This window comes from Lucilia sericata, unplaced genomic scaffold (genome assembly GCF_015586225.1).
Source record: "Lucilia sericata isolate MDLA Ls3-8-SP2 unplaced genomic scaffold, ASM1558622v1 Contig000098F_arrow, whole genome shotgun sequence".
In the NCBI taxonomy this organism is placed as follows: domain Eukaryota; kingdom Metazoa; phylum Arthropoda; class Insecta; order Diptera; family Calliphoridae; genus Lucilia; species Lucilia sericata.
In genome coordinates, this window is record NW_023994130.1 from 657,501 (window position 1) to 671,253 (window position 13,753).

Sequence of the window (13,753 nt, forward strand, 5' to 3'; positions counted from 1 at the left end):
GAAAGAATATAGATGGAATTATCGAAGATTCTGATATTGCAGATATCTGGGGTCTTATATTAGCTCTTTTTAACATACATATGTACATACGGACCGACAGGTAGACAGACAGACAGACGGATATGGCAAAATTTACTCCACAATCTAAAAGTTCTCGAAATCCTCATAGGGTCGAAAAATTATACATATTGTAGAAATTACAAACGGAATGACAAACTTACATACATATGTAAAGCCTTCCCATTATGCTGAAGGGTATAAAGACCTAAATGTGGTGGTGTATCATTAAATAATGACTAAATTGTAATATATCTTCCATCAAAAATAGATATGTAAATTAGTCTATAGATTCATTAAAAACACTGCAATTGTAAAAATAAATAAAATAAAATGATCATTTCAATCTTCCATCAAAAGTTAAATTTAATTCAAATTCGATTAGTACTTTTGCCGTGAAATAGCTGCCAAAAGGCATCCTCTATACTCGATTCCAGCTTTGGAGTATGCAAATGAATTAAACATTAAACATATCTTTATCTTTTTGTTACATTTTATTATATCTATAAATATTATGATTATCGTTTTGTATTGAATACATACATAAGATTTTACTTATAATTAGAAAATAAAGAAAACAAATTATGGAAAATTTGCTTTATTTGTAGATTCTTATTTGTCTAAAAGAAAACGATGTACAAACATGCATTCAGTGTACATCATTGATACAGTATATATATATAAATATGTTATCTTTAAAATATTTTAAAGCAACTATACTGAGGATTGATATTTACAAATATATGATTACATAAAAACACGTTTTTTGCAATATACTAGAAGTGTATTTAAAACGCGAATTGAATTTCGGGGGGTTAGTCCGTAACTCTCTTTGAAATAGAAATGTTGTAACTTGCCTATTAAATACACCTGTTCTCGAAAGAGTTTTTATTTGAAACGAGTTAACAATACTCCTCTGGACATTTCATCTATTTTAAAATATTGTTCCATTTGCTTAATCTACATATCTTTGAAAATAACAAGTTTTCTTTTTTTAAATTTTAATTTACAAATACTGTCCGAATATGAAGAAAATAGTTTAATTTTTCTCAAAATTTTTAAATAATAAAATAATTTGTGTATCATTAAAAAAACATGATACCGGAATTTTGAAAACTTTTTAATACTCAGTACAGATGACTAAAAATACCTTAAATTTGAAGAAAAGCACACAGTTTTCTATTTGCTTTTTAATGTTGATAGATTTTTTCTGGGACCTGATTGACGCTGGCGCGACAAAAAGGTCTGGCCTTGACCCATTAATTTTGCAAGCTTCGAGTCGATAGAATCACGCTGAGCATTAACACTCAATCTATAGAAAGCGGTTAGCATAAGATTTTCTTCCAAAGTAGATAGTTTTGCTCGGTTAAACTCTTCAGGATCTTGAAGATTTTCTAAGACATTAGCATCGACAACACTTGAGACTCTAGGATCCATATTTTTAATAATCTCCTTGGCTCTTTCGATACATTTACGATATTTTGTATCGAATAGTAAAAGTTCTTGTTCGCGTGTGGTTAGAGTATTTTCCAATTGGGTGATTTTATTTTGTAAAGCTGTATTCTGATTAACAGTTTCCTCCAATTGCATCGCCTTTTGTTCATTTAGTTCCATTAATTGCTTAATTTGTTTACCATATTCATTGCCACTATTATTGGAGACATCGCCTAGGGAGGCATGAGTAAGAGTCATAACTTTCTCATTTGCCACTTTTAATTGTTCGCGTAGATTGTCATTACGCTTGTTGGCATCATCCAGTAATTGCATTAATGCCGTCTGGCCCCCTTGACCCTCACGCAAGGCTTTGTTTTCTAATTCTAATCTTTCGATTTTTTCATTTAGTGCAGATGGTTGCAACTCTTTGGACATGGTATTACCATAAACGGCCTCAAAACTTTTGGATAATTGACCACATTTGAGTTCATCTATGGCTTCTCTCAAACTGTCTCTTTCTTTTAGCAAATTATCTTTGGAACGATTTAAAGCGGTTATAGCGCTCTCCATGTTTTTGTGCTCAAACTCCAGTTTGATGTTCTTCTCCATTTCTTTGTCTAGCTTTATGTGTAGTTCTTGTATTTCTTTTTTGTACAGTTCTACTTGACCTTTAAGAGCAGCACACTTTTTGACATCCTCTTCAAACTGGACATTTTGTTGCAAGTATTCGGCACTACGTTCATCTAATAGCTTCAATTGCTTTTTTAAATCATTATAGTCTTCCAGTTTCTTTTTGAAAGTATTAACTTGGGCTTCACATAGTTTCAGTTTTTCATTGGATTCTCTTAAGATATCGACTTCGTCCTTTAATTGTATTAATTCGGCATGCGTTTTATTCATTTCTTCTATGCGTTGTTGCAATATTAACAATTCACTTTCTTGTTGTTGGGATTTGAGCCTTAAATCTTCGCGACTTGTTTCCGATTGCAAAAGTTCATCTTTCAAGTTGTCCAGTTGGCGTCTCATGTCATTATATCTTACGGAACCGGCTTGTACCGGTCCCAGGGATACACCATCGTCTCCTATATTAGATGTTGTCTCTAAACGTTTTACATCTTCTTGCAATTTCTTGATTTCTGATTTCAAATTAGACTTTTCTTCGGAAAGTAAAGCTAGTTTCTTTTCTTGTTCATAACATTTCTGTGCCAACTGATCGCGTTCTTCCTGCAATATTTTAAAATCAAAATTCGCTATACTAAGGGAATTTCTTGTTATTGATGTTCCCTGCCAGCTGGATTCCAGTTCCTGTAAAGCTCTCATAATATTCGCTTGCAAAGACTCTTCTAGGCACATAATCTTGCGTATATAATCCTGTTTAGATGAACAGTTAACCGCACAACCCAATACCAATTGCAACAACCGTTCCATTTCGCTAGGATCACACTTTTCTGCAATACGCATTGCATCAGGGCGTGGAAATTCTGTTAACGAATAGTTTAACACATCACTGTAGTAGTCGTACAGACCCTCTACTACTTTCTTCAGATTACTCATCTTCAGACGCCAATTGGACCCCACATCTGTTTTTATTTTCGATAGCCAAATATCCGTAAATGACTCAGGAGCAAATTGATTGAGTGCCTGTGCCAAAGCAACACCATCTGATAATTCCTCCTTAGTGGAATGTAAGGCAGTGAGATTTAGTGTCTGGAACCATTCAATTAAACTTTGACACATTTCCCCCATTTTAGAGAACTTTCGTTTGAATTACAAAATTTTCTTTTCTAATAATAAAATAAAAATATAAATAATCTCCCAAAAAAAAGTTGCCAACTTTACAATACAAAGAAAAAAAATTTAGAGTGAAGTAAACAAACCACAAAAGTTTTAATTTGACAAGAAATAGTGTTGGAAAATGTGCTTACTTTGTTTACTCAACAATAACAGGGTGCACTGAAAATTATATTATTCGAAAGATAGCTCGTATTTTTAAATGATTTAAGGTAATTTTTCCATTTAACATTAATTTTTGGGTAAAAATTCTCAATTGTCCATTAAATAAAGATTTTATTTTGAGGTGAACAATCTAAACCTCTAAAAATAATTTTATATGCCTTTCGTGCAATACAACTTATGCGATTCAATAGGATTCAATCTAGTTGGAACTTTATTAAAAAATATTCGAACTTACAACGGTAAAAATAACAATTTAAGATACGTTTAAATGGTGTTGTTTTAACATGATGGGACATTTTTGACAGAGGACTTGTCACACCTACTATATAAATAACTCCCAATACGATGTTGCAACTTTTTGGAACAGAATTTTTATTTCGTTAATGGGGAGGAAAAAAGTACCAAAAGGGGTAAAAACGGGAAATTTGATTTTATTCAAGAAACACTCAATATGCTAATGGGGTGTTATTTGGAACACCGGTACCAAGTGATATTTTTTGGTACTTTTTCATTCTCCAACTGGTACTTTTTTCTATGATATTGAAATCGAAACTTGAAATTAATAATTATGGGACTTTTCAGAACTTTTTCGTTCTACAAAGGTACTTTTGGAGTTTTCTATAAAATTTAACCTAGAAACATGAAATTAAGCAAGTAGAGTCCGGAGTAAATGAGAATCTATAAAATGGGACTTATTGATACTTTATCGTACTTCGACTGGTACTTTTTTGACCTAGAACTTAGAAACATGTAATTAAGCACTTGAGAATCTATAAAAGTGGACTTTTTGGTACTTTTTCGTTCTTCGACTGGTACTTTTTGAATTTTTTATAATATTGAACCTAGAAACATGAAATTAGGAATGTACAGCCCGGATTAAGTGATAACATATGAAATGGGACTTTTTGGTACTTTTTCGTTCTTCAAAAGGTATTTTTTGAATTTTCTATAATATTGAACCTATAGACATGAAATTAAACGGTACTTTTTGGAACTTTTTTGTTCTTCAACTGGTACTATTTGAATTTTCTATTATAATGAACCTAAAAACATAAAACTAAGCAATCAGGGACTTGAGTAAATGAAAATTTAAACTGGAGTATTTCTGCTAATTTTTCGTCTTTTAAATGGTACTTTTTGAATTTTCTAAAATATTGAATATATAAACATAAAATTAAACACGCGGTATCCTAATTGAACGAAAATTTATCTCGCTTACGTCCATTTTGCAAAAAGGGCTCGATATCAATCGAAATCTCTATAGGCCATAATTGACCCTGCCCCCTTCAATAATTGATTTTAATGTTTTCTACGTACTTAATAATACCATAATAAAACAATTTTTGTTGGAACGAAAATATGTAATGTAAATTTGTATATGAAATCTTAATGACTTAATAGCTTTCAAATGTCGATGTCGACGAAAAAAAACATTTTTAGGAACCGAAACCTACATTTATAAAAAATAAAATTATGAGAATCGGTCCGCCAATATAACCCTCTTACAGAAAATCAGTTTATAGCTAATCCAATCATTCCAAAAGTTATCATTATGATAGAATTATGGTAGAATTAAAAAAAAAAAAAATACTTTAAATTATAGAAAACTTTGTCTATAATTGATCCAATTCCACATTTAAGTCCCTAATCCGAAAATCATGGTGACGTTCTTTTTAATCTAATGATCAAAGTCCATATATATATGTATATGACCACTTCCGAAATTTGCTTTTTTTACAACATATGATTTGCAGAATATAACTCTTACTTCTTACTTATTTTAATCATAAAGAAATTACCGCTAAAATAGGAATACACTCTAATAATGTTTTCAAAGTGAAACTTTTGGAATATTTTTCAATCTCTTCGTGATCCCTTTAAATGATGTTCTGGAAGAACTTTAACGTCCATGTAAACATTTTGGGTAATAAATTGGGTGATAGAACTATATTCTTTAAATTTTGCACGAAGAACTTTAATATACATCTGAACATCCCATATGCATTAAATTGAAAAATTCGTATATATGAGAAACTATTAGAGCTGGAATCTTCAAATTTTACTGAAGAACATTTAGAGAATAACGGGCGGATTTTCAATGGGGGGCTTGGCACTTCCCATATGAATTAAATACAAAATTTTGTATATCTGGGAAACTATTAGATTATTCAAATTTTTCATAGATTAAATTAAAATCTTAATTAACGTTCGGAATAATGGAATCTCCATATGTAACAAATTGTATATCTGGAAAACCATTGTAGTTAGAATCATCAAAATCTTTAAGTGGGTTTCTTATTTATATTGCTTTTAGGGTAGCACAGCACACTGGGTATAGCTAGTAAGTAAATAAACAAAATAACTTTTTTATTACGTTATTGATCATTTTCTTAATGCAAAATTTTTTAGAAACTGATTTTCTGCAAGATGTTTTATATGGAGGATAGGGTTAAATATCGGCAGATCCTCGTAAAACTTGGAGAAAGGATGCGTTTTTAATTTTTAAAAATTTTTTATTCATCCCTGCATAATTTCTCACACAACTTTTGAGTTTGCTCTGTTTTGTTGTTATAAACAATGTATTTGCTTCCAAAATCCCACTTTCTGATCTCTCGGATTCCGTTTTTATTTAAAATCGTTGAAAATTAAAAACTAAACGTAGTTGAAAACTTAGACGGCTTACAATCGATTTTAAGCCGCCGCCGATATATTTAGCGTCAGTCGCCGCCGCCCTTAATATTTGTCGGCGCAGAGCTCTGCCAGCATAACACAAAATATTACAAAAATTCAACAATTATAATAAAAATTTACAAAATTTCTTTCCGTTTACCTTAAATGCATAATAAAATTAAGACATGGTGAATGTTATGAAAGGAGTTCTTGTTGAGTGGTAAGTAAGTAAATTGTTCTCCCTCAGACATCAACATAATCCAATTCTTCCGGTATACCAAACGCTTTGTTTAGCTCTCGATCCTGTTTGTCAAATTTACGTTTACACCATGATTTTGTCATGAAGACATTGTCAGTCCAACGATTGGCGGCTTCCAGCAATTTCTGTAATGGGACTTTTTAATTATGTATATTTTTTTAAACGCTTCCGGTGTCTCTTACTTTTGTGTCACATTCTTTCGCTTTTAATTCCTCATAGTCTACCTCGTGTTGAAATTGCTGAAGTTGTTTTTCCAAAGTTTCTTTTTCCTCCTTTAATACGGCAATTTCTCTTGTGATAACTTCAACGGTTGTCAAATCCTCCAAAGCATCCTCAGCATTTTTTAATTGAGACTGTGTGGTTTGTAAGCGCTGTTCTATTTTAAGGGTTTTGGATTCGACGTCATTTATTTGTTTTTCCAATCTTTTAATGTTTTCACTAAAAAAGCATAATTCAAGGATGTTAATTCAATTATTGATGTAATAAAGATTTCCGAAAATTAAGGAAATGACAAAAATGGCCTTAAAAAGCTTTAACAACATCCATTCATGATGTATAGTTTTTTTAATAACAGATTTATTTGTAAAATAAATATCATAAAATCATTTTAGTAACGGAAAACAATTACCTGGGAAATGACCAGTAGTACAAGCTGCCTGATATTTTTTCACTTTGCACTAAACCATTATCTACCAATTCTTGTAAAGTAGTTTTAACCGATTGCATTACTATACCCTTTTCTTGAGGAGCCAAACGTTCCAAATCTTTCAACTGATAGACGTCATTCGTTTCATGGAAAAGTTCCAATAGTTTGACTTGTTTTTCATCTGCTGTGAGGGCTTTTCTTTTGGACATGTTGAAACAACTAAAATTTTTAAAAAAAAATATATATTAATATATTTTCTTTTATTTTCAGCGATCCGGCTATGAAACAATTTCTACTACATTTGGATGAAACCTCAGCCTTGGGACGTAAATTTATTATACAAGATTTAGATGAAAGTCATTTATTTATATCAACTGAAATCGTTGAGACTCTACAGGCACGTGTCGATGAATTAATGGATCGCATCAGTTTTCCCCTACACGAAAAAGAAGCTTAAGAAATTTATAACATTTAAAATAATCCTAAATATTAATAAAAAATATCCCTAAAATACTAAAATGGCCGGCCGTGAATCGAATCGCATTAAAGATGCCGAAAAGAAACGTGTTCTTGATGAAGCTGCTCGCCAACGCCGTGCCCGCAAAGCCTTAGAAGCCTTAGAACAAGATAATTTTCATGATGATCCCCATGCTGATTTGGTGATGTCGAAAAAAGTTCCAAAATTTCAAGATAATTTAAAAAATCCCAAGGAAAACCGTAAATCGAAACGTAAAGGTCCAGAATATTATCGTGCTAAATATCGCAAAAATTTTGCTCAACTTTTGGATGAGGAGAAACAACAACACCCAGATCCCCCCAACTATACTAGTGCTTTAGCTCCACCTCCTTCAAAACCTTCGCGTCATTTTTGTGCTGTTTGCGGTAATTTTTCGAAATATTCATGTACGGCCTGCGGTACACGTTACTGTTGCATTCGTTGTTTGGGCACACATCAGGATACGAGATGTTTAAAATGGACGGCTTAATAATTATAAATTTATATTTTAATAAATAGATTTAGCAATTGATTTAATAAGAAAAACAACTATAACAAATCATTTATTAAATTGTACTCATGGTTTAATTGCCGATTGATAAATATTATATAAATATTTCCTAAATCTATTTAATTTCACTTAAAATTTCGTATTTTCTAGAATGATTTTAGGATACTAGTTGAATATTAATAGGTTCAAATTTGATGAAAAATATATTTATGCTGTACTCCAAACAACCAAAGTGTACATTTAAAATCATAAAACACAATGGGGAGAAATATGACGAATTCGGTTGCGTTTTCCGGGCGTAGTGGTAGTTTATACGCAATGTGGATGCACAAATGAATCAGTATGACTATCAAAATATGGTCTTAAATACTTTAGGAAAAAACTAGAGGATAAAAGTTCAGTTAAATTGCGTTTTTTCGTCTACAGCGACCCAAAATGTGTTAAAAGTACTATCGATACCAATCCAATCGAGAACATTAAAAATGATATGGAGCTATAAATAAAAACAAAAAACCCCAAGAATTTTGCCAATTTAAGGCCTGAAGGTAAAATTTATGTTATGAACTTTTTAGTGGGTTCTGGTGAAGATTATGTTTAGGAGAAGAAATAATATTGTCAAAATGTGGAAATATTCTAAAAAATGCAAAATTTTAAGTGAAATTAGGTAAATTTAACCGGTTGTTTCGTTTCATATGTATTTTTTTAACGATTTTGTTTATTTTGTGTTAAATTAATGTCCAGATTTTTTCGGGGTAGATGTACCTTGGAAAGAAAAAAATCTATATGGAACAAAGTAGTGGAACAAAGTGTAATGAAGGACATGTGTTACGGCTAAAAAATAATTTATTAAAAATGTTAAAACTATAGGCAATATTTGATGTTATATTTAACAGATACAAAATATGTTAACCTCATGGCCGCCATTGTATGTAGATATGTGATCAAATTCCTAATGTGGCTTAAAATGTATAGCAAATTTCGGGAGAATCGGCTCATAGTTATCCTATGTCTTAAAAAAGGTACTTTACTAAATCGATTGAAGAGATTTATTTTATTAACGATTAAAACTTATCACTATTAATATGAAATCTAGGATAAATGATGTGATAAAAAATTAGTTTATCTATTAACTTAGACCGGAGCTAATCACCTAATTCTGCGAGGATCTATCCATAAGACCTAATTACTGCCTTTTCCTCAAAATATAAAAATCTTGATATACAAACATTTTTGAAGGGTAAATGCAAAGTTATTAAAAATATCTGGTTAAATGGGACCAGTGGAAAATAGCAAATAGGTACCATAAGTTTTTATAAATTTCAAAAACAAAATGCTGCATAAATCCTTCTATACATGCAAAAAAAATGTATCTGGTGCATGATAGTATCGTAATTTCGGTCATGATAAACTAACTATCTTACCTGAATTTTCTAACAATAATTAAGATTTTTCTGAAATTATATTTTAGTATTCGATCGAAATAATATTATTTACATATTTCAATTTGTAAATAAATATGCGCGTAAAATATTGAACGCGTTGCCAGCTTTTAAAACTTAAACGGAGTGATTCTAATTAGGGTTCTATAGTTGAAACGAAAAGTCGACTTTTCGACTTTTTGCATTTAGTTAAAAGTCGACTTTTCGACCTTTCGACTTTTTCCATTTTATGAAAAGTCGATTTTTCGACTTTTCGACCTTTTTCATTTATTTAAAAGTCGACTTTTAGACTTTTCGACTTTTAGTATATTATAAATGGTCGACTTTTCGACTTTTTTCGACTTTTTCCGACTTTTTTCGACTTTTTTCGACTTTTTTCGACTTTTCGACTTTTTCCGACATTTCGACTTTTTGATTTTTTACGATTTTTTGACTATTTTCGATTTATTTCGACTTTTTTTCGACTATTTTTTTACTTTTTTCGAGTTTTTCCGACTATTTTAGAGTTTTTGACCTCTTTTCCACTTTTTTAAAATTTTCGACTCTTTTCGACTTTTTCCGACTTTTCGACTTTTTTCGACTTTCTTCGACTTTTTTCGACTTATCGACTTTTTTCGACTTTTCAACTTTTTTCGACTTTTCGACTTTTTTCGACTTTCCGATTTTTTGACTTTTCGACTTTTATTTACAAAGTCGACTTTTCGACTTTTTTCATAGACGATAGTCGAGTTATCGACGCACATAAAGAAAACAACCCGACGAAAAATAAAACAAACCGTAACAGCTGTTTTAACAAAATAAACATTTTTTTTGGTGTGGTGAGTTATTTTTGTTTACAAATATGTGTTTCTGCACGTGGAAAAGACGCAAAAACTCGTTTTCATTATTTACATTTTCAATATGTGTTTATGCACGTGGAAAAGATTCAAAAAAATTGATTTTCATGATTTACTTTAAAAAAAATATTTTTGATCAATTAAAATATGTATATAAATGTGGAAAGGAACAAATCTGATAAAATATAAATATATTTGGGATTATATCGTTACAGAATGCCTTTTAATAAAAAAAATTCGAAAAATGTTACTATGGTCATATATAGAAAATGATATATAAATGATATCGGACGATCTTGTGCACGATAAAAACCTATATAGAACTTTAAGTTGGAAGTGTAGAAATCGGATGGCATACATTTTTTTCCGGATTTCATCGTTCTAGGGTGTGTACTACAACAACAAACTTTTTTTTAGAAAAAATGTTGCTATGGTTGTATATATAAAATGATATATAACTGCTATCGGACAATCTTGTGCACGATAAAAACCTATATAGAACTTTAAGTTGGAAGTGTAGAAATCGGATGGCATACATTTTTTTCCGGATTTCATCGTTCTAGGCTGTGTACTACAACAACAAACTTTTTTTTAGAAAAAATGTTGCTATGGTTGTATATATAAAATGATATATAACTGCTATCGGACGATCTTGTGCACTATAAAAACCTATATAGAACTTTAAGTTGGAAGTGTAGAAATCGGATGGCATACATTTTTTTCCGGATTTCATCGTTCTAGGCTGTGTACTACAACAACAAACTTTTTTTTTACAAAAATGTTACTATGGAAGTATATATAAATTTATATATAACTGCTATCGGACGATCTTGTGCACGATGAAAACCTATATTGTACTTTAAATTGGAAGTGTAGAAATCGGATGGCATACATTTTTTTCCGGATTTCATCGTTCTAGGGTGTGTACTACAACAACAAACTTTTTTTTTTGAAATGTTACTATGGCCGTATATATAAAATGATATATAACTGCTATCGGACGATCTTGTGCACGATGAAAACCTATATTGTACTTTAAATTGGAAGTGTAGAAATCGGATGGCATACATTTTTTTCCGGATTTCATCGTTCTAGGGTGTGTACTACAACAACAAACTTTTTTTTTTGAAATGTTACTATGGCCGTATATATAAAATGATATATAACTGCTATCGGACGATCTTGTGCACGATGAAAACCTATATGGAACTTTAAATTGGAAGTGTAAAAATCGGATGGCATACATTTTTTCCGGATTTCATCGTTCTAGGGTGTGTACTATAACAACAAACTTTTTTTTTACAAAAAAATGTTATTATGGCCGTATATATAAAATGATATATAACTGCTATCGGACGATCTTGTGCACGATGAAAACCTATATAGAACTTTAAGTTGGAAGTGTAGAAATCGGATGACATACATTTTTTTCCGGATTTCATCGTTCTAGGGTGTGTACAACAACAACAAACTTTTTTTTTACAAAAAATGTTACTATGGAAGTATATATAAATTTATATATAACTGCTATCGGACGATCTTGTGCACGATGAAAACCTATATGGATCTTTAAATTGGAAGTGTAGAAATCGGATGGCATACATTTTTTTCCGGATTTCATCGTTCTAGGGTGTGTACTACAACAACAAACTTTTTTTATTTAAAATGTTACTATGGCCGTATATATAAAATTATATATAACTGCTATCGGACGATCTTGTGCACGATATAAACCTGTATAGAACTTTAAGTTGGAAGTGTAGAAATCGGATGGCATAAATTTTTTTCCGGATTTCATCGTTTTAGGGTGTGTACTATAACAACAAACTTTTTTTTTACAAAAAATGTTACCGTATATATAAATTTATATATAACTGCTATCGGACGATCTTGTGCACGATGAAAACCTATATGGAACTTTAAATTGGAAGTGTAGAAATCGGATGGCATACATTTTTTTCCGGATTTCATCGTTCTAGGGTGTGTACTACAACAACAAACTTTTTTTTTACAAAAAATTTTACTATGGAAGTATATATAAATTTACATATAACTGCTATCGGACGATCTTGTGCACGATAAAAGCCTACATAGAACTTTAAGTTGAAAGTGTAAAAATCGGATGGCATACAATTTTTTCCGGATTTCATCGTTCTAGGGTGTGTACTACAACAACAAACTTTTCTTTACAAAAAATGTTATTATGGAAGTATATATAAATTGATATATATCTGCTATCGGACGATCTTGTGCACGATAAAAACCTATATAGAACTTTAAGTTGGAAGTGTAGAAAACAGATGGCATACATTTTTTTGTAGATTTCATCGTTCTAGGGTGTGTACTACAACAAAAAACTTTTTCTTTACAAAAAATGATACTATGGCCGAATATATAAAATGATATATAACGTCTATCGGACGATCTTGTGCACGATTAAAACCTATATAGAATTTTAAGTTGGAAGTGTAGAAATCGGATGGCATACATTTTTTTCCGGATTTCATCGTTCTAGGGGGTGTACTACAACAACAAACTTTTTTCCACAAAAAATGTTACTATGGTAGTATATATAAAATGATATATAACTGCTATCGGACGATCTTGTGCACGATAAAAATCTATATAGAACTTTAAGCAGGAAGTGTAGAAATCGGATGGCATAATTTGTTTACCGGATTTCATCGTTCTAGGGGGTGTACTACAACAACAAACTTTTTTTCACAAAAAATGTTACTATGGTGGTATATAGAAAATTATATATAACGTCTATCGGACGATCTTGTGCACCATAAAAACATATATAGAACTTTAAGTTGGAAGTGTAGAAATCGGATGGCATAATCTCTTTGAGATTTTAGGTAGGGTCAACTGTGGACCGATAAGTGTTATAATAAGTGTTATTATGAGACCGTTAACAATAAGGCTGTGTTGGGTACCAGGACCCTGCAATATACACAAAAGAGGTATCTGGCGAACTGACACGATGAGGCTCGAATCTTGCCCCATATGAACGGAACAAGAAGTTAAAGCCACCCCTTTTTCATTTTTTTAGGTTGATCTCCGATGGATTCCGTGACTCTATCAACCAGTCATGGAATATAGAATGAATTGCACATTATATATGGCGTTTTTAAAAAGGTTTGATTCTAAAGAAACCGGAATTATTATTGGGGTAGATGGTGTACACCAAGAACACTTGCACTGAATATAAAACATTATAAAAATACATAAATTTTTCTTAGCACAAAATAAATATGTCCAGTAATTTGTTTTTGTTTCATTTGTTTACGTTTTTACAGAAACTCACCACACAACAATCAAAAACAGCTGTTAGGGTTTGCTGTTTTATCAAAAGGTTGTTTTATTAACGGGTATGAGTTATCGACTTTTTGGAACAAAATAGTAGGGTTCTATAAATCGACTTTCGAATAATCGAACAATCGACT

The 13,753-nt window shown here is 31.1% G+C and overlaps 4 protein-coding genes across 4 annotated transcripts; 2 read left to right on the forward strand and 2 right to left on the reverse strand.

Moving 5' to 3' along the window:
* Window positions 1-528: 528 nt before the first annotated feature.
* On the reverse strand, window positions 529-3,349 carry LOC119599970 (protein hook). The gene has a single exon (XM_037949945.1). It carries the CDS (start codon window positions 3,235-3,237, stop codon window positions 1,237-1,239), a length of 2,001 nt encoding a protein of 666 aa, XP_037805873.1. The 5' UTR covers window positions 3,238-3,349; the 3' UTR covers window positions 529-1,236.
* Window positions 3,350-6,155: 2,806 nt separating this feature from the next.
* On the forward strand, window positions 6,156-8,046 carry LOC119599976 (general transcription factor IIH subunit 5). Its single transcript, XM_037949961.1, has 2 exons — window positions 6,156-6,337; window positions 7,293-8,046. Exons 1-2 carry the CDS (start codon window positions 6,303-6,305, stop codon window positions 7,477-7,479), a joined length of 222 nt encoding a protein of 73 aa, XP_037805889.1. The 5' UTR covers window positions 6,156-6,302; the 3' UTR covers window positions 7,480-8,046.
* LOC119599975 (zinc finger HIT domain-containing protein 1) lies at window positions 6,196-8,046 on the forward strand. The gene is made up of 2 exons (XM_037949960.1): window positions 6,196-6,341; window positions 7,293-8,046. The coding sequence occupies exon 2, from the start codon at window positions 7,541-7,543 to the stop codon at window positions 8,006-8,008; it is 468 nt and encodes a 155-aa protein (XP_037805888.1). The 5' UTR covers window positions 6,196-6,341; window positions 7,293-7,540; the 3' UTR covers window positions 8,009-8,046.
* Window positions 6,335-9,586, reverse strand: LOC119599974 (meiotic nuclear division protein 1 homolog). Its single transcript, XM_037949959.1, has 4 exons — window positions 9,451-9,586; window positions 7,005-7,241; window positions 6,559-6,814; window positions 6,335-6,501 (listed from the first exon to the last, which is right to left on the reverse strand). The coding sequence occupies exons 2-4, from the start codon at window positions 7,229-7,231 to the stop codon at window positions 6,361-6,363; spliced, it is 624 nt and encodes a 207-aa protein (XP_037805887.1). The 5' UTR covers window positions 7,232-7,241; window positions 9,451-9,586; the 3' UTR covers window positions 6,335-6,360.
* Window positions 9,587-13,753: the final 4,167 nt, after the last annotated feature.

Excerpts from the sequence above, each read along its gene's own strand:
- LOC119599970 (XM_037949945.1), bottom strand. The coding sequence starts at position 3,237 with ATGGGGGAAATGTGTCAAAGTTTAATTGAATGGTTCCAGACACTAAAT.
- LOC119599976 (XM_037949961.1), top strand. The coding sequence starts at position 6,303 with ATGGTGAATGTTATGAAAGGAGTTCTTGTTGAGTG. Across the intron at positions 6,338-7,292 it reads AAAGGAGTTCTTGTTGAGTG|CGATCCGGCTATGAAACAAT; the intron begins GTAAGTAAGTAA and ends TTTTATTTTCAG.
- LOC119599974 (XM_037949959.1), bottom strand. The coding sequence starts at position 7,231 with ATGTCCAAAAGAAAAGCCCTCACAGCAGATGAAAAACAAGTCAAACTA. Across the intron at positions 6,815-7,004 it reads TACTACTGGTCATTTCCCAG|TGAAAACATTAAAAGATTGG; the intron begins GTAATTGTTTTC and ends ATGCTTTTTTAG. Across the intron at positions 6,502-6,558 it reads CGAAAGAATGTGACACAAAA|AAATTGCTGGAAGCCGCCAA; the intron begins GTAAGAGACACC and ends GTCCCATTACAG.
- LOC119599975 (XM_037949960.1), top strand. The coding sequence starts at position 7,541 with ATGGCCGGCCGTGAATCGAATCGCATTAAAGATGCCGAAAAGAAACGT.